This window comes from Alexandromys fortis, unplaced genomic scaffold (assembly GCF_014885135.2).
Source record: "Alexandromys fortis isolate MF-2015 unplaced genomic scaffold, M_Fortis_MF-2015_v1.1 scaffold_86, whole genome shotgun sequence".
NCBI lineage: Eukaryota > Metazoa > Chordata > Mammalia > Rodentia > Cricetidae > Alexandromys > Alexandromys fortis.
The window spans coordinates 7718246-7738509 of NW_026067965.1; the positions used below are offsets into that span (position 1 = coordinate 7718246).

The following is a 20264-nucleotide window of genomic DNA, read 5'->3' on the forward strand; positions in this document are numbered from 1 at the left end:
CAGTGAACGACCTGGCAAGACAAGCATAGCCCCACAGTTCCAGGTCTGCTTTTTTCTCAACATCTGCTAGTATTGATGCAGACTGTCCACATTTGTATATCCAGGGTGCCTTAGAAAGTTCAGGCGCAAGTTCTGCTATTTCTCGTATTCTGATGCGTGATGATTCGCCAGGAGATTAGGCTTCTTTGGAGGACATCCAAAGATTTTCTTCTGACTTCAGCCTGGGTGGATATTTCTCCTGAATCCAGTATTGCTCAGCGAGAATTAAAATTCTTACCTTTGTAGGATATTCTTCCACTAGAATCATTAGGAACCTAGACTCAACGAGAGTTTAGAGATGTTTATGGGGACATATGGCCTTAAAACATGCTCAGATGTGGTGAGAACAGCTCTAACGCCTCTGTTCTGTTGTTGACCTTTGAGCATGTCTTCCTGGAATATCAGAAAGGGAGCTATGGGGTACAGGAATGGTGACTGCCAGAGGTCCGTGTGTGTGTGTGAGTGTGTGTGTTTGTGCTTGCATGCACATGTGTACATATGCATAACATTTGATATGTTATATGTTTGGTATGTACAATACCAATATATGTTTTGAGACAGGGTCTTGCTATATAAAGGCCAAGTCTTGCTATGAAGCCCTGGCTAGCCTGAAACTCACCATGTAACTCAGGCTGACCTCAAAATGCCACATCCTCCTACTTCAGCCTCCTGAAATGCTAAGACGCCTCTCAGCTTCAGGATGAATTTTGACAGGGTCCTGGTCAGTGCGGCAGCTCTGGTGTCACTCAGGGATGGCAGCTGGAGGACAGGCAAGCTGGACAAGCTGGACTAGGCTGATCCATTGTGAATATGAAAACGAAAAAGCATTTCCTACCGTATCATGAAAATGGAAGACGAGAAATCTAAGATAACCATTTTATGCTTGGATTTTGCTGCATGCTGGCTGCGTTATCACAGACACACGATAAAGGACAGGCTGTTCTCTCTGCCTTGGACATTCCCCCATCCCTCCCTCACCATCTGGCTACTTTCTAATCATCTTTCAAAGATAAGCCCAGGATCCCCCAGATCTGGGAAGCTAGAATTCAGAGCCACCCAGTTGCCTTTCCCTGGTCTCTTCTACTAAAATATGAACTTTGAAATTTTAGATGGAGATCTTTCTTTTCATTTTAAAATCTGGACACGGTGCTTCTTGATTGAAAGCAATTGTTTTCTACACACACATGGTCATGTTTACTTCTCTTGCTTCCCAGCAACACTATGAGGCTAGCACAAAGGTTTTTCCCATTTTACAGATGAAAAGGATGAAATTCAGAGAGGAGGACCCAGCATCTCACCCAAGGGCTTGTAGCTGGTGGTGGGACTGAGACTCCACTCTTGGCGTCTGGCTGTGGAACCTTTGTTTATAACTAGCCTGGCCCAGTCCACTGCTCCATTGCTTGCTGATCCCTGGGGTAACTAAGCTAAGTTGCATTTTGCTCCACATCACCTGGCCTTGCACTACCTTCTTGTTCCTCCCTCAGATCCCTGTATCTCTGGGCATAGCCCTCTCCAGATGCCGAGGCCCAGATCTTGGCATCATCTCTGGCTTTTTCTTTGCTCATACATTGATCTACTTGTTCCATCTAAATGACTCCACCTCTTGTTTGGATCTTTCCGTTCCTAACATGTCCTTGAGAAGATCTTGATCCAAATGGCTGCCACTGCTGGTTCAGGTTGTGACCAGAGGCCTCCCTGCTTCCTTTCTGGTCTCAGAATGCCCTTGAGTCTGTTTTCAATAAAAACAACCAGAGAAATTCTTTTAGAACTTGCCAAACCTTGCCAGACCTTTGGTCAATATCTTTCATGACTTCCAACTTTGCTCTTGTGTCTTTTATGGGACACCGTACGCCCTTGAATATCTGTGTGACTCAGTTCCTCTCTTTCACTCAAATATTGCTCTATCCCCGAGGGCCTCCCTTAGTTCTCTACATAACATAGTCCCAGACTCCTTTTTCTCCTGAATTCACCTTATATTCCAATGCAGTCCTCATTTAACAAACACTTTCTCATTTATTTGTGTATTTTTTATTCTTCTTACCCAGGTCAGTCTCTTCCCCCACTCCACGCATGCACTGGTAGGACTACCCCAACACTCCAGTCACCCATCGGAGTAAACCTGCCACAGTACCTGGCTGGGATGATGACTTCTGACTCCACTGTTTTAATCTAGGAGTTAATTTGCTGCCTGTGAAGTTCTAGCAAGTCTAGAGGTCACTGAATGCAGAGAAAATTAATCTACTCGGAGTCTTAGCTTCCCCCTAAAGAAGCTAGGACTCCATGCTGGATTTGGTCTACAAGCTTTTCTCCTTGTGGCTTGTTGCCCATGGGTGATCATCCTGGGCTGTCTAACTCCTATGGTCTCAATTCAGTAGGTTTGATCACTGTTATCCTCTGGGGTGAAATGAAAGTGATTGGGTGATTGCTTTTTGTTTTTGCAGTTGTTTCAGCAAAATAGGTCAAGCCTTTGGAGTAGTCTAAGTCAGCAGGCCTTATATACATTATGTATATACATAACATATATACATAATTTAAAAAACATTATGTATATATACTCCAGTTTCAGGGGATATAGAACTCTCTTCTGGGCTCTGAAGGGGCCTGCTTATGCTTGGTGCATATGAACTCACAAAAGCTTACACATATAAACAAAAGTAACAAATAAATACTATAAGTAAAAGTAATTAATGGACAGGTCTCGCTGGCTGCTCTTTTTCTTCTGTTGCCCCATCTTTTAGAAAGTGCTATGGATGTGGTTCAATGCACATGATTTTTATCTCCTGGAGATGATCGTTGAAAATACAGCTTTAATATCCCCTTCCAGAAACTTCTCTATGCATGCAGCTTTTTCATACATGGATGGTACACAGGGCTGACTAGGGTCACTGTCTTCATTTCAGTGAGGAAAAATCAGATATTGTTTTTGATTAGAGTCAGAGTGAAAGTTTGGCAGTTTTCTTGGTATTTAAGGCCTGTCTATCCATCTGAGCATACAGTAGGTGATGCTTTCTCCAAAGCTCAGATAAGAAAATCCTTTCTGAGTGAGGGGTGAGGGGGTTGTAGAGTACACGTTTACTGAAGAGAGTAATAGAGTTTCTTCTGGTTTGTCAAGACATGCTCTTAACATTATAAATGTTAGACCTAGTCCTTGATGTCTTTCTTCTTGAATATATTCCGCAGTAGAAAAAGAACATCAAGCGGTCAGTAGGGTCTGGGGTGGAGGGGAGAGGTAGGGAAGTTGTCCTCTGACTGATCTTGATGCTTGACAGTTTGATTGGTGATCTAATATTAGGATCTTTGACTTGCGTGTATCATCCCTGGTAGAAAAGGGGCTGGTGGCTCAGAGCTGGGGATATGTCTTCCAGGGAGGCTGGAGAGGACAAGAAGGAAGAATTAGGTTGAGAGTGAAAGCAAATTGGAAATTCTATCTGTAAAAGATGTGCAGCTGAGGGGTGGGGATCTAGCTCAGTGGTAGAGTGCTTGCCGAGTGCAGAAACGGCCCCATGTTAAATTTTCAGTACCACGAGATTAAATGGGATCTAAAATAGAAGGGTGACCAGTTTTTCCTAAAATACTCTTATGCAGGTATTCTGAAAAGTGGATCCGAGAGTTTTGTAGAAGGCAGATGCATCGAGGGCAGATTCCTGGCTCAGGAAGAAATCACCCAGGTCACTATGCCTGGAAACAGCCCATGTGATGGGGAAGGTGCCCACTGAGGAGACAATTTGTCCAGGTTCTGCAAGCAGAGGGTGATGCTGTCTCATGTGTTTTATCTGCTCAGTGTTGTAGGGCAGAAAATTCATTTCCTTACTGACCACGAAGTTCATGGCTGAGACCCCATAACAAGAAACAGATTAACAAGAGAAAAGCATACACATTTATTTAGTGAACACTTTGTGCAGTGCAGGAGGCTTTGGCAATGCAACTTCAAAGCCGTGGGAAGATCCGTGGGGATTTTTTGTGGACAGTTATGCAAACATGTGAGATGTCCTAACAGGGGAGGATTTTGTTGTTGTTTTTTTTTCTTGGTGTTCCTTGTCTTTAATTCCTTCCAACTCCAGATGTAGCAGAGACACCACTCACGTGGGATGTCAGGGAGAAGGTCAGAGAGTTTTCCTCCTGGGTTTTATGGCTTCCTTTGGGAAGGAGATGAGGGGTGTCTCGTTTATACTCTGCTTTTGGGGAGACGGGGGCCAGGCGAATCACATACTGCAGCTTCGGCCGTTTGCTCCATGACCAGGGTACCACATTCTGGAGCCGAGTTTCCTGCCTACTCCCCGTATCCACTGTCTAATCTGATCTCCAGTCCAGGGTAAGCCCCTGGAACTTTCTCCACATGCTACAAACCTGCTTAGTTAGGCCTGAGAAGCTGGTTTCCAATTCCTTAGAAGAGATCACAAAGCCTTCCCTCATGCAAAGCCTATGTATGTACTTCAGCTTAGACGTACAACAGCTTGCAGGACCTCTTGTTTCTTTGGATTTCTAGGGAGAACCATCAGTGTGTGATTTATGATAAAGAAGTATTCCGCCCCCCCAATCATTGAAAAGAAAACAACAGGGTGTTAGCTGGTCTCAATGCAAGGGGAAAGTGATTAAAACCCGCTTTCCTGGTGACAGTGTCTGGACATGCAGCATGGAAAGACATCTTGTGTTTGGTTCCAGGGCTCCTGATGACAGCAGCCAGCAGCACTGGGGGCGGATCCTGTGGCTGTCTGATGTGGGAATGTCCTTCCTGCAGTGATGCGCCATCTGCTTCTAGTAGCTGGGGGAGGGGCTTTGAGAAGCTTATGAAAACATTCCTGGCAGAGCTTCTCAAAAGAGACCCGGTTTGAGATAATCCTCTCTACACCATGGCGATTTAGACATAGGAGGTACTGTGTAAGGAGGTATACACTCTTAATCTCAGCATCTGGGAGGTGGAAGCAGGTGGTTTGTAAGTCTGAGCTCTATTTAGTGAGATTCTGTCAAAACAGAAGAAAAAAAGGGATAGGATAACCATGACATAGTTTTGACGCTGTCTTGATTAGCACCCTCAGCTTGGTGGCTCTCTCCCTCCTCCCTCTCCTGCTCCCCATCAGGCTTCTTTGACATGACACTGCTAGATGTCATAATAGGCTGTGTGAGTTTCCATCACTCTAGGGTTGACTTGGGCAGGAGTCTGCGCTAAGTCCTGATACATGCGATGTGGGAGGCAAAGATGACGTATGGTTGGACTCTACAGACTTCATGGGCGGTATGGTGCTCCTAATCTAGCAGTCACTGTAAGGATGAGAGACTGCCCTCTGTATCTTACAGGCTCTCGAAAAAATGTTGATATCGTTGGGCATCTCTCCTTGTCAACTGTGTAGCCGTCCTTTACACAGGAAAGGAGATATGTGTAGGAAGTCAGGCCTGTTAGATGGAGGTCACATGATGTTTTGTAAAACCCCCAGACCACAGTATTGGTATTTCATTAGTTGTCTCTGCATCTCTGTTACCACGGTGCCGGATAGAAATAGCTCAAGGGAAGAATGGCTTGCTGTAGTTTATGGCATGAGAGGGTTCTGCCCATCAGGGTGGAGGGAGGTAGTGGAGCAGCTCAAACCACTGTGGCTGGGGTGTGTGGCAGAGCTGACCACATAACAGTTCATCAGTAAGAAGAGAGAGAGAAGGAGAGGGAGAGGAAGAGAAATGAAAAGGAAGAGGAGGGAGGGAAAGGAAGAGAGGAAGAGGAAGAGGGGGGAGAGAGAGAGAGAGACAGAGAGAGAGAGAGAGAGAGAGAGAGAGAGAGAGAGAGAGAGAGAGAAGAACCAGCCAAATATAATCGTCAAAGACCTACTCCTAGTGACCAACTTCAGGCAGCTGTGTCCCACCTCTCCAAGATGCCCAGAACCTCCCCAAATAGTGCCACTAGCTGGAGACCAGTGATTTAAAACATGACCCTTCAGATTCGACTGATAGAAGATATAAACCTGGGATGGAATCTACTCTGCCCTTCTCCATGTTTGTAACCCTGGCAACATCTTTTGGGTCTCTGAGCTCACAAAGGTCCTTGTCCACTCTTTGGGAGCATTACGTGAGATTGTGTATTAGTCCCAGACATGGACTATAGGCTCATTAACATCTTCTTCCTTTGTTGTCTTTCTCTGGTTCTCTAGCATTTGGAGTAGAGCCCAGAATAGCACAAAATGCCAGACTCTAGTGCTAAATGTGCTTGCATTTCCGGCAATGTTTGAGCCTGTTCTAATTACGAAGTTTATACATTGCCAAGGCTGAATTAGGAGTAGGGATGGAGAGACAGACAGATAGAGGGACTAATTATGCAGAAGTACACTGAAGTGGGGTGAGTATGTCTGGGCAGAGGAGTACCACAGGGCCAATATCACTCAGGGCTTAGTGATTTGGGATGATTAAGAGATGGAGGTAGGGGCCCTGATGTATTGAAATGAGTTTAAAAAATCATTTCAGGGAAATAGATGGGGCTGCAAGATCAGCTGTGAGGGCTCTGTTTATATTTTCCCCATTGAGAAAAGTAAGGAGGTTTCCAAAGGCCCAGAGAGTCACAGACTAACTCTGTGAGAGCAATAGCTAAGTGACTGAAGCCAGGGAACCGTAACCATCAGGGAATGGTGACTTAGAGTGTGTGAGATGTACAAGGTACCCACTTTAGGCAGTCCTAAAAGGATGAGGTGTCTCCAGGACTGGACAAGGCAGGGCTAGTTTGTAGCCAAAGGTAGGTCATTTCCAGAAGAAAAACTATACAAACGCAGAGGCAGGTTAAGACACATGAAGTGAATCTTGTGGCTTTCCTTTGTGTGTGTGTGTGTGTGTGTGTGTGAAGAAAAGTCCAAAATCCATTTTGTTATCTTTAGCAGTCTTCCAGACTTCCTTCAACTCAAATCCATAAAATTATAGTTATAAAGTTTATATATATATAGTTATATATACATATATATAGTTATATATACATATATAGTTATAAAGTTCCTTGAGCCTTTAAAACTTTTTCCCTTTATTTATATTCTATGTCTACGGGTATTTCGTCTACACGTCTATCTGCGCATTGTGTGCTTGCAGTGCTCGAGGAGTCCAGAAGAGGGCAGCAGATCCCTCGGGACTGGTGTTCTAGGTGATTGCAAACCACCATGTGGGTGCTGGCAATCCAACTTGGGTGTTCTGGGAGATCAGCCCCTCTTAAACACCGAGCCACTTCTCTAGGCCCCTTCGACCCATTGAGATTCCAATTTCCAAGCTGTTGCCCCTGTTGGAGCAATAATCTTCTAGGTTCAGTGGCAGCTCTTTTTATTCTTGACTGTCTTCCAAAACCTCCAGTGATCAGTGATCCAGATGCTAACGTCTTATGTGTGGTAAGGATTCCTTACCCTTGCAGATAGGGTGCTGATTTTATGTTTAGTAAAAATTATACTTACTGTCTTACAAGGGACAGGACAGTGGGAGCTTGTTAGATTCTCCTGGGTGTCTATGTGACTCCCAAGATAGACAGAACAGACGATGAGAGCAACAGTGAGAACCGCGTGAGGCCATTTGCCTAGGGAGGAACTGCCAGAAAGGGGAAAGGGAAGTTGAGAACTTGGGTGTGCATTGCTCAGTGCAGGATAACTTGAGGTCACATCAAGTGTTTTGAAAGTCTTGGGAGGTGACTAAGGGAAATTTCCCAGCTGTTTGGAGGATGAAGGGCCTGACGGTGTTGGGATGATTGGCATAAGAGATGTGGTAGAACCATGCCAATAGAATGGTATAAAGTGCTTGGCCCTAGGCCTTAGGCTTGGCGACACAATGTAGAAGCTGATAGTGTCATCAGGCAAAACCTGCCAGCCATACAAGGAGAGAATCGTTGAACTCTCCTTCCTGGTTCGTTTTGCAGTGGCTGATGCCATCTCCAAGGTCAGCTGTGATTTCATTATTGGCTTAGTGGTTTAAGCTATTTGTTCTCTGTTTTTGAGACAAGCTTTCTACCTGTAGAATTATTTTTCAACCATCTCTATTTTGGGAAGAGAAAAAAAATATCTGAAATGCCCAGAAGGTTATAATATCTCTTCCTTTCTCCGGGATATTGATGCTTTCTGGAAATATGACCAACCATAATCAGTGGTTTCTTAGGGGAGCTTCTGTTGCGTCCTGTCAGCCTTTATGTCCAGTAGTACAGGCTTCCATGGTAATAGCTTCTATTTTCATTTCTAAAGAAGAGTTATCTCTCAGATAGAAGAAACAGGAGCAGTTTCTGATACTTCCAAATCTGCTCCCTTCCTCGCCTGTCCAGCTCCAAAGCTTCCCTGTACCGGCTTCTCTGCTCAGGCTTTGAGGTGTCAAGAAACTGATGCTTTCTCTCAAGTTCTTAAGAGCTGTGTCCATCCTTCCCAACCTGTTTCTGTTTTTGCGTCCGCGTGTTCCTGTAGCCATCTTCCTAAATGTCCCCCTGCTGCGCTCACTGGCCACCATGGGGATCCCTCCACCTGACAGTTTGACGTCACCCGAGTTTGCTCAAGTTCATTCTCCGCCTCAGGGTTCGCTTAGGGTGCGAATGCTCCTGAGTAATCACCCAGGGGTGTCTTCGGTTGTGACTGACAGAAGATGTTCTTCATTGGATAACCTTGCAAGGGAAAACAGAAAGGTAGAGAAGAGATGGAACCTACCTTGGACTGGAGACAAGGTGCTGCCGCAGGCTGGCCTTCCCAGTAGCAGTCGGTAGACTTCCATGTGTAGTCAGTGTTTCCTGATCTATTGTGGTTGCCAGGAGCTTTCCATTTAGCAGCAGGCAATGCCATAAATCATAAAAACAAAACCGAAGAAAACATTATAATATCCTGATGCCTCCTGAAAGCATCCCTTTTAAAGGTTCTGAGCTTGAAGCGTGTTCCCATTTTACTAGAAAGGACGGTTAGAAAGATAACAGGTGGCTGGAAGAGCTGAGCTGATGCCTCTGAAGATTCTTGGACCAGTATGCTTTGAGGCATACACAATGCATATGAGCAAGGCCTTTCCCTCTGTGTGTATTTACACAACGGCTTCTCTGGTTGTTGTTGAGTTCCTTCTTGGTCATAGGCACCAAACCAAGTTTTGTGAAATGTCAACCTAACTCTCATAACAACTCAGGAACTAAAATGTCATATTCGTCTCGAGCCAGAAGGACAATAGGACAAATTGAAAGGTCTTCCTCTTTGCCTCTTTAGCAGGGTAGTAGGATATATTCTAAACACCCTGATGTCTGGGAGACCCAGATTCAAATTCTGATTCTGCTGTCTCTTGCTACCTATGTAGAAGCTACTCATAGCCTCTTAGTACTGACACAGGCTCCTCATCTGTTAACAGCACCCCTTATAAAGTCGCCATGAGGACTCCGTGAGCTATCCACAAACCTCAGGCACCATGACTCCCAGCATGCACAGGTGGAACAATGCAAATCTCATCTTACTATCTTCCGTACACTGTGATGATTATTTGTGCATTGGGACTTAACATGTAACCAGCATCCCAGCTTGAGCCCAGCTTCCTCTCTGTGAAATCTGGACACACCTGGGCTGAGTCAGGGAACCAAGAACAGAGAAACTACTGGTTTACAAACCTCTTAGTACCAATCTGTTTGCTGACTTTATTTTTTTTTTAATATTATTTATTTATTATGTATACAATATTCTGTCTGTGTGTATGTCTGCAGGCCAGCAGAGGGCACCAGACCTCATTATAGATGGTTGTGAGCCACCATGTGGTTGCTGGGAAGTGAACTCAGAACCTTTGGAAGAGCAGGCAATGCTCTTAACCACTGAGCCATCTCTCCAGCCCCTGTTTGCTGACTTTCTTTAAAGGTTACAGTGTTAGCCTCCTCGAGCTGCTTGGTTCAGAATCACTGTGCCATAGACCCTTGTTCAGAAGGAGGTTAAAAAACAATATTAATCAAATGATGAAATTCTTCCCAGAACTCTGAACATGATTGGGCCTTTAATATATTCGTTGAAGAGAGATACAAAGGTTCTAAGAGCAAATAGGTTTGGTAAACACTGGATCCTTTATTCACGATTCTCTTTGGGTGATTCACAGACACCCTGTCAAATTGAAAGTTGTAAGTACTGAACAAAAACCTACTTAGCACAACAACAAGACACTGCTACACACCCACTACTGTAACTGTAATCAACAGACAGATGACAGCAAGTGTGGGCTAGGAGGTGATGGACCAGAACCATTGGAAACTGCTGGGGAGAGTGGGCGAGGGCTCAAGCACTTTGGAAAATGGTTTGCCAGGTTCTTACAGTATTAAACATATATTTACCAAAACCCTAATGTACCTAAGGAAAATGTACCTAAGACCAATAAAGACATATGCTTACACAAAGACTTGTACACAAGTGTTCACGGCAGTAGCATCTACCTCAGCTCCAAAGTGTGAATAGCACAAAGGCCCATGTGCCCATGAACACACAAATGAAATGTCATCTATCTAGGCAGTACTTCCAGATTTGCCCCACTCAAGACCATGTTAGTTCATTAGTGTTATAATCTTAAGGGTACTTCTCCCTTCTTAGCTGAACCACCCAATTCAGTTCTGCTGTATTAGAACAGAAAGCTGGGTTCCAAGCTGTGAGAAACAAGTGGAGTTAAGGAAGACCAGACAAACCCTCAGGTCTTTTTCTTGAGAAATTAAAACAAATACTTTAAAGTAATACTAAATCTGTTAAAACAAAGCCAGACTTGGTCTGAAGTTAGAGAATGTCTCTTGCTTTTAAAATTGAAAACTAGGACAACAACAGATGAAGAATGTTAATTATAGCATTGTTTATATTAACAAATATTGAAGTAAGTCATATGCTAAATGGGGGCAAGACAAACCTTAAAATATTTATATAGTTAAATAGTATGGCAATATTTAAACACTGTGCCTCTGAAGAACTTTCATTTAGAAAAAAGAATACAGGAAACTACATTAGTAAAAATATTAGGAAAATCATTAATTTATATATTAGGCCAGTAATATCCATAGGATTATATAAATTTGTAGATATTATTTTATGCAAATATCTCTGACAGAGTTGTCTTTTGATGTTGGATTCCCCTCTATATGCTGTGAATATGTTTTATTACCATTGGTTAATAAAGAAGTTGCTTTGGCCTATGGCAGGGCAGAATATAGGTAGGTGGGAAAACTAAACTGAATGCAGAGATAAAGAAGGCAGAGTGAGGCAGATACGATGTAGCAACTGAAGGAGAAAGACTCCAGAACCTTACTGATAAGACACAGCCTTGTAGTGATACACAGATTTGAAGCATGATTAATAAAAACTCAGAGACAGAAATTGGGTTTCAACCTAAAGACCAGAAAAGCAAAGCAGCCAGCCACTGGCTCTTACCTTGACTTCAGTGCAAAAATGGTGATTCTACCTTCAGGAAACCTCAAAATGAGACTGAGACTGAGATCTGTCTCCTCCAGTTTTATAATCCTCTCTAGTTCTGACATTAAAGGCACGCACCCCTACCACCTGGTTTCTATGGCAAGCTAGTGTGGCCACTGGGATTAAAGGTATCCAAAACTGGATGAACTAGTCTTACTTCTAGGCCTTGCTCTCCAGCTCTGGTGCCTCCCTTGTGGTACCCATGCTTCTCTGAGCCCCCTCTGCCTTTGGATGTTTCCTTACCTCTAGGATGCTATCTCCGCAGATCCTAAGGCACAGTGGCCCTCCTTAATCCCCTTAGAGAACCTTCTCATTCCCCTCTTGGTCACTTGTCTTGCTTCTTCATGCCCAGTCTTGTTTTCTGCATAACCCCTGCACCCTGTTTAAACTCAGCGCCACACGTAGTTCCTGGTACTGCTTTTCTGTGTTCACTGGGCACATCCTTTTATCCTCCCAGCCCTCTGTCTCTCCACCCACAGCACAGAGAATTTCATCCCATTCTTGGTCCTGAGCAAAGACGAGGAATCGTGAGAAGTGATCCCTTTGGTGCTTAGCCAGTGGCTGCTGCTGTGGGCCTCTTTCCACTGCTGTTTTGTTGATAAGCTTGTCAACCATGTTCTTCCAAAGGCTCACAGTAACAGATAGTACAGATTTTGTGGAGCAAATCAAAGAGATCTGTCACGTCCCGGAGGCTCTTATCAGTGCTGAGTCAAGGTACCAGCAGCTCGGTTCTTTCCAAGAGTCATGAAGGAGACCGTTCCCCAGCCCATCTCACAACTGCTGGCCTCAGGCTGCTGTAGTATATGACATTGCTGGTGAACATCCACACCATCTTCCCTCCAGCCCATCTGTCTCCACGTCCGGGTTTGCTTTGTTCATAAGTTCACAATTGTTTTAGACGCACTGGAAAGTCCTGTTCTATCATTTCTGTAAAACCTTGGTGTGTGTGTGTGTGTGTGTGTGTGTGAGAGAGAGAGAGAGAGAGAGAGAGAGAGAGAGAGAGAGAGAGAGAGAGAATGCTGAGCCTAAAAACAAGTCAGTGGGCATCTTGTTCTCCCCCTTACTTTGTTGGAGCTCACACGTCAGTTTAATTTGCAGGTAGGCTAAAGGCCAGCAAGTCCAACAGCCTACTGTTTTCTGACACCCATGAGCTTGCATATCTGAACTCGTGACCTCATGCCTGTGCACCAAACACTAACCCAATGATCTGTCTCCCCAATCCCCCCAGTCTCAGACTCTGATCTTCCTGAGATCATGCTCTGAGATCCTGGGGGTTGGGGTTCAATTTAGCTTTTGTGATAATTTAACCTTTGTTGTTGCAAATGACTAATTGATGTGTTCTTTAGAAAATGTTATGTTGCAAAAGTAAATAAAAAATAAAAAATAAATAAACAAAAGAGCTTGGCATTTGTCAATGAGATTGAAGCTTGAGGAAATATCAAAAACAAATAAACAAACAAACAAACAAACCCAAAACCACTTGACACTGAAGCCTCGTGGCTTGCCTGGACTAGACATTTTATAGCACTTCTTTTAGCCAGCCCGGATGAGTGGGGTTAGTTTTGACGAAGACCTGTTTCTTTCCACTGAAAAGGTTCCAGAATCTTTACCCAAAGTGGTATTTCCCACATATGCTTTCAGAATCGAAAACCTTTCGTTCCTGGCTCGTGACATTTTTGTGGGGCCTCCAGAATAGAACTAACCCAGCAGCTCTTAGGCAGTTGGCACACTTTCTCCGTGTGACAGCATGCTGCAGGGGGCCCTGCTGTTTATGTATGATGTATTGTCCTCTTAGGGTTCCTAAACGCATGCAATGAAAACCGATTTAGACTATTCATCTGACAGGAACCAGGCTAGCCTGGTCCAATAGAAGTTTATTTACTGGAGATGGTGAAAATTCTGCCAGGGTGGAGTGAGAGTCATTCTGTTAAGTATTCCTTGCTAGGTCCTTTAGCGCTATTGCTCCAGGTCCCCTGGGGCGGGAGCGGTACTGAGGATAAATGTCCAACCCTGATTCCCACACTACCGTTTAGCGTTGTCTGAGGGACAGGGCCTAGGATTCCATTTCTAATGAGCCACCTGGGTGGTTCTCACTCACTCTGTGTTTCGGAGTCAGTGTTTCCTGTCGTGATTCCGGGAAAGCATGCATTGTCTCATCGGGGTTAGATGGTTCCCAGAGCCAGAGTCTCCCCAAGGCTGAAGGTGCAGAGATCCAGGTGGCGTGTGTGGGGCAGAGGGCTCGGACACGGGCTGTGGGCAGGGGAAGAGTCTACCAGGCAAGGGCACGTGAGCGCAATCTATTGTGAGATGACATCTGTTGAACATGGAGGAGGACGGGGATTCCACGTGCAAAGGGGTGCCTGGTAGGGGTTGATGGCTTTGAATTTGTTGGTAGTTGGCCTGAACTGAGGAACAGCTTTCTGTCAGCTCCTATGGAAAGAAATCCAAATATCTTTCCTGGAAAATCTGGCTCCTGGGCACAGCTGGTGTGGAGAATGGCTGAGAGAGGGGTCTAGCCTGTACTGCTGAGGGCCTGCTCACTCAGGCGGGACCTCGGGCCTACTTGGGGAGCTGGGCAAAAATTCAGATTTCTCATGTTCAGTAGACCCTTCTGCAAGCTCTGGAGACTGCGTTTTCAAAGTTCCCATCTGATCTAATGAGTCGTTAGATCAGGACAGTATTTAGGACACAGCCTCCAGAGACCTGTGGTCCCTGCTTTGTGACGGCCTCACTTCTGTTTCTAACTTCCTCTGAGTCACACTTGCTTTGTCCACTAGATGAAATGTTCCTGCTCCCCCCTACTCTCTCCTCTTTCCCTCCCCTTTTCCCCCCTTTCTTTTTTCACTCTTCCCTACCTCCTATAGTGCTCAGGATGTAGTTCATTTTCAGGCCACATGTGGGAAGATGGTAAGCATCATTCAATAATGCCTCAAATCTTGGGAGACTTGAGATTCTAGAATCTTGGATGTTGGACTCAACAGAGGGATGCAATCATTAGAACTGGGTTATAAGACAATGGCTTGGCCCTAGACAATACTGGTTCCTGGTTTTTCAGAGCTTGAACTAGGAAAATAATATTGCCTGAGATGATATTGACACTCGGGTGGGATATTTGAAATATATTCTTATGCATCAAGTACTGTTGTCCTTGATTTACACAGGAGAGTGCTGGTGCTTGGAAGGAGGTGTGTATGTTCATGCCTGTGGTGCATCGGAGTCATGTTTCACAGAAATCCAGGCAACATGGCTTTGGGTCTCAGACTCTGTGTTCCTGACATTAAGCCAAGTATGAGGTCAGAGTGGTCCTTGAGCCACAGTGCTGATCTCCACAGCAAGATGGGCCTCCGAGAAAGCTCTCTAGGATATTTCTGGGCTCTGCATTACTAGGTATTCCGTGTTTTGCATTTCTGGTTACTTGATAATGAAGTTGGAAAAGCATTCATTTTCACAATGGAAATTGGCCTGTAGAATACTTCCATTGATGCCAAAAGCTTGACAAGTTCAAAGGAAACCCATAACACAAAATTGTCTTGTGCTGGAAACCCCTTGGCTACTTCTTATTGTGTTCCTGTGTAAGATCTGACGTCTGACCTTCACCTGGTTCCTCAGAGCTCAAAGGGCTCTCTGCCCAGGGTTTCCCTTCACCTGCCTCACTGATTCAATCCTCATTTAGCTTATGTGAATTCAAATGTCTAAGATCTACTTTACCTAACGCACAGAATATGGATATTAGTAAATACATTCACTTAATTCAGAGATCATTTCAGAATCCCAGCCTTCTGTAACTCTCCCCTTTTCTGTCTCTATTCCCAGGGCATCACCTTCAGTAGAAGGACAAATTACCACAGTCAGTGAGCTGCCAAGTGCTGCCCCCACCCTGTCAAAGAAAGCAGCTGGTCCTGTTTTTAATCAGCACCTCCCAGCACAAGCCTCTGGGTCACAGGGGAAGAACAGGGCAGGGTTTGAAACTTTCCGAAGACAATTAATACGCACTGAGTGCAAAAGGCCACTTAGGTCATCTCTGTATGAATCTGCTTGATTGGAGACACAAACAAGAGAGGTGCAACTTTCATAGAAGACTTCACACGGACGTACTCTCCATTGCAACCATACTATAGATGATGATTATTGAAATAGCCCCAGCATTTACCACAGAGCAAAAGATATAGCTTGAGAGGCTATCGGACAATTCCAGAACCAAAGAATGGATGACTACAGGTACCGGGACAACTATGAGGGCTACGCCCCCAGCGATGGCTACTACCGGGGCAACGAGTCAAACCCGGAAGAAGATGCCCAGAGTGACGTGACAGAAGGCCACGATGAGGAGGACGAGATCTATGAGGGCGAGTACCAGGGCATCCCTCATCCAGATGATGTCAAGTCCAAACAGACTAAGATGGCGTCCTCCAGGGCAGATGGCCTTCGGGGCCAGGCAGACCTGATGGCTGAGAGGATGGAGGATGAGGAGCAGCTGGCCCACCAATATGAGACCATCATTGATGAGTGTGGCCATGGGCGTTTCCAGTGGACCCTCTTTTTTGTCTTGGGTTTGGCCTTGATGGCCGATGGAGTGGAAGTGTTCGTGGTGAGCTTTGCCTTGCCCAGTGCGGAGAAAGACATGTGTCTGTCCAGCTCCAAGAAAGGAATGCTTGGTAAGTAGGAACTTCCAAGGTCATTTCCCTGTGACCTCAAATATGTGAAAGGAAAAAAATATACATATGTACTATCTTCTTATATATGTAGGTATACATACATATACATAATACAACATACATATATTTATATATAAAGAGAGAGAAAGTCTGTCACCATTAGACACTTTAAATATGCCATGGTATCTGTGAAATTATAATTTTATAGTCATTTGCCATTAAGGCATTATTGTCGTATAGAAATAAATTAGTCAATTGTTTGGGTCAGACTTACATAGCTAATATTAGAGCTTGGTTTCCTATTCAAATCTGTTTGATACCTAGCTCTTTCTTTGATTACCGTATCTTGATTTCTTGAATGACAGACTATTCTCCCAGTAAACCATGTTCCCTATTCAAATAACAATACATTTTGGAAAGGGATAAGCCAGAGGTCTCTTCCATCCTTCCTTCTTCATGTGTCTTCCCAGAACCCAATGACCTCTGCTTCCAGCTTCTCTTATACTAAGAGTTAGTGGCTGAGTGCCCATGTGCTTTGGATAACTGAGGGCCTTGAGCAATACCCACAGCATCTCTGTGGGCAGCTGAGAACCACGGGGTGAGGCCCAGATGGACTCGGAAGGGTAGAGGAGCAGCTTGCAAGTCAGTTAGCAGAGCGGCGCTGTGAGAGCCAAGCCCTAACCATCAGAGCTTGCGGCACAGAAGATTCTATGCAGTTAGAGAGGATGGGCACACATGGTGTGGAATAGAAGAGATTCATCATAATATAGCTAATGGCTCGTCTCAGTCCCCAAATATCCCCAAAACAAATCTACTCTCTAAATTTAGTGACCATGTAGAGCCCAGGAAGCATTCAGCTATTGAGAATTTACTGTAAGTCAGTTTCTCATTCAAGATGAAAAACACTTATGGCCCTCAGGAGTTCAAGCCCTGTCCAGCCACCAAACTCATCAGTTCAACAAATAAGTACACATTTTTGGTCTATTGTATGCTAGTACCTGTGATACAGTCCTGGAGAGACAATAGCTCTTGTTTCTTAATATATGTCATAAGGTCAGAAGGTCTTCATGAACACAGAAGTGACTTAACAACGTCAGGGGTCAGCACTAGCATGTGCCTGTGTCTTTCTAGACCTTGACTTTGGAGAAAGAGTTAGCAAATGTTTCTGAGATAGTACACATATTCGAAGCCCAGATGGCTCCTGCCACAACTATCCAAATCCAGAGCTGTAATCAAAATCATCTGGAGATGACATGTGAACAAGTGGACGTGAGTGTGCTTGGGGGGTGGACGCAGTGTCTGTGAGCTTTGAGAGCAAATCTGAAAAGAGTGAGAAAGTGCGTATACGGAGAAATAAGAAAAATTGCTGGCTGGGTGGTGGTGGCGCATGCCTTTAATCCCAGCACTCGGGAGGCAGAGGCAGGTGGATCTCTGTGACTTTGAGACACAGAGCTAGTTCCAGGACAGGCTCCAAAGCCACAGAGAAACCCTGTCTCGAAAAAAAAAAAAAAAAAAGAAAAGAAAAATTGTTACTGAGAAACAAAATGACATGAACCAAGACGACAAAATTAGCCAAACAAAAAAGAATTATCTCTGGGCCATTAAAACTTGTCTTATACATTTATGCTTAGCTATAATGCCACTTAAAATGATTAGAGCACCATTAGACATGATCTAAAAAATCAAAGGAGGTTGAGATATACAATCAGTATATCTCAAAGTGAAAAATGCTTTGAGAAGCTGGGAAGTCATTCAGCTTGTAGAGCACAGTAGAATTTTAGTTGTGTGTGAGCACACGTACATTCGTCCACACATGCACACACACACTACCCACCCTCAAATGTTGAACAGTAGATTTGTAACAATTTATTTATTTGCATTTTATATTCATGGTGTTTGGCCTGAATATATATCTGTGTGATGGTGTCAGATCTCCTGGAACTGGAGTTACAGACAGTTGCGAGCTGCCATGTGGGTGCTGGGAATTGAACCCAGGTCCTCTGGAAGAGCAGCCAGTGCTCTTAACCACTGAAGCATCTCTCTAGCCCTGAATAGTTGATTTTTAAAAGGGCAAACTAAAGAACAAAATTCCCTACTGAAACCAAGCCATCCCTAACCAACTTAAGCATTTTTAAGTCATGAGCTCATTTTGTGCTGTTCCCAACCGAAACCTAAGTCCCTGTTTACTCTGGCATTGCCAGTTAAGGTTTCATGCCCATCAGTATCTCTGGCACCACTGTGCCCAGCAGACTCATTAGCAGAGATACAGCACTGTGGCAGCTCCAGCCTCTTGCAGGGCAAATGCTGGGCAGGAGCTGAGGGCATGTGGTTATGATCTGAAGAGCCCACTCTGGTGTAAGTTTGCCCCATGTTTACCATGAAGATGCTATGACTCAAACTGAGAAGGGCACATAGACCCTGAGCAGAGATTTCCAGAGGAGAATTCCTGTGTGGTCAACAAAATGGGAGTCTAAGTGAATCCAGGTGGATGACCGAGAGTCTCAGAGTCACCTTGGAGACTGGTCACATGTAGAAATAGATTCAGAGAGCCTTATCTAAGTGCCAAGCAGGGCATGTTGGCAAGATTTCCGACTTTGAAGTCTGCTCTCACTCTTTGGGACCATCCTACCTTTTCCTTATACATGGGTTGCGGATAAGAAGCCCTGCCCTGGAGCAGGCTTCTCTCCATGTGGGACCATGCGACTGTGAGAGTTTGGCAGCTAGCTATATCATTATCGGTCAGTGACCTAGGGCCAGTCCCATCTCTCGCAACTAGTTTTCCTGAGGACGAGGTAAGGATGATGGCACATTTGTTGTGAGGACTGAGATAATGCAGACAACACAACAGAATGGATGCTTTCTAAACAACCAAGCTCCCTTCTTGGTGCCATGCCAAGCACTGGCATGGATTCAGACTGCACTGACCTAATGGAGATCAGGGCCAGGCTGCCTGGTTTGAAGTAACACTCTGCTGACTCTTAGTGGGGAGACCTCAGGCAGCTTACTCAGCTGCTTCATACCTTGGCTCCCTCCAAGCCTGTTTGTTTGTTTGATGGTAATGCCTGTTCCGTAGGATTTCTGTGTAGATGGACTGAATTCAACCGTACTGGATTTAATGTGGTTAACTTGGCTGACTTGCTGTCTGAATCTCACAGGTGCTCAAGATATCTTTATTGCTTTTGATTGAAGTTATTATTATTATTTACTTGATCTCTTGGTATAGTGAGGATGAGGTACCCACACTCAGGGGCAGATTCGCACTGATGACTTTGAATATGTGCTTCAGTCAAATTGATGCCTCGTGGACCCCTAAGGTCAAGCTGCTTGACCTTAGCGGGCAAAAGGCCCTTGTGTTCCAGCATTGACCCAGAGTGCTTGCTCTCTCTCTCTCTCTCCTCCTCACCCCCCATTTCCATTCTGTTTTAAAAAGAAACTCTCTCAAGTGAAGTCTCTAATTTGACTCTCAGTGAGTGGCCCAAGAAAACAACATAGAGAACAACCAAGGTCTAACTCATAGATCTTTTTATTTTTCTTACGGGGAAGAAATGAATCAAATTAGAAAAATTAAAGATGCTTTCTTGGTATCTTAGTTGTTTCTCTTGAACATTGTGTTCTAGCAAGTCCCTCATGAACATCTGCCACACGGGGTAGAAAATAGGTTCAAGAACACATGGCCATCACTGTAGCCTCAGCTGTGTTTCTATCAGTGGTGGTCACCTTTAAGACAAGGAAAATGTATCCGCTTGTTAGTTAAGCATGTTATTTGTTCTTTTAATTATCTATTTCTTCTCTCTCTCTCTCTCTCTCTCTCTCTCTCTCTCTCTCTCTCTCTCTCTCTCTCTCTATGTGTGTGTGTGTGTGTGTGTGTGTGTGTGTGTGTGTGTGTATGTGTGTGTGCATACGTGGGTCGTGAGGCAGTTGTTCTTCCTGGCCACCCAGTTAGCTCAGACCTAAAATAATCACACAGAAACTGTATTATTTAAATCACTGCTTGGCTCATTAGCTCTAGCTTCTTATTGGCTAACTCTTACATATTAATTTAACCCATTTCTATTAATCTGTGCATTGCCACGAGGCTGTGGCTTACCGGGTAAAAAATTCTCAGCAACTGTCTCCGGTGGCTCCATGGCTTCTCTCTCTCTCTCTCTCTCTCTCTCTCTCTCTCTCTCTCTCTCTCTCTCTCTCT

General features: G+C 44.6%; 1 protein-coding gene across 8 annotated transcripts in view; it reads left to right on the plus strand.

Moving 5' to 3' along the window:
• Sv2b (synaptic vesicle glycoprotein 2B) overlaps positions 1–20264 on the plus strand; it is a 218698-nt gene that overhangs the window by 140028 nt on the left and 58406 nt on the right. For all 8 annotated transcript variants that reach the window (XM_050154089.1, XM_050154084.1, XM_050154088.1 and 5 more), the window contains one exon: positions 15237–16078. In XM_050154089.1, coding sequence (XP_050010046.1) covers positions 15628–16078 — 451 coding nt within the window. In that variant the 5' untranslated portion in view covers positions 15237–15627. The remainder of the gene's footprint in view (positions 1–15236; positions 16079–20264) is intronic.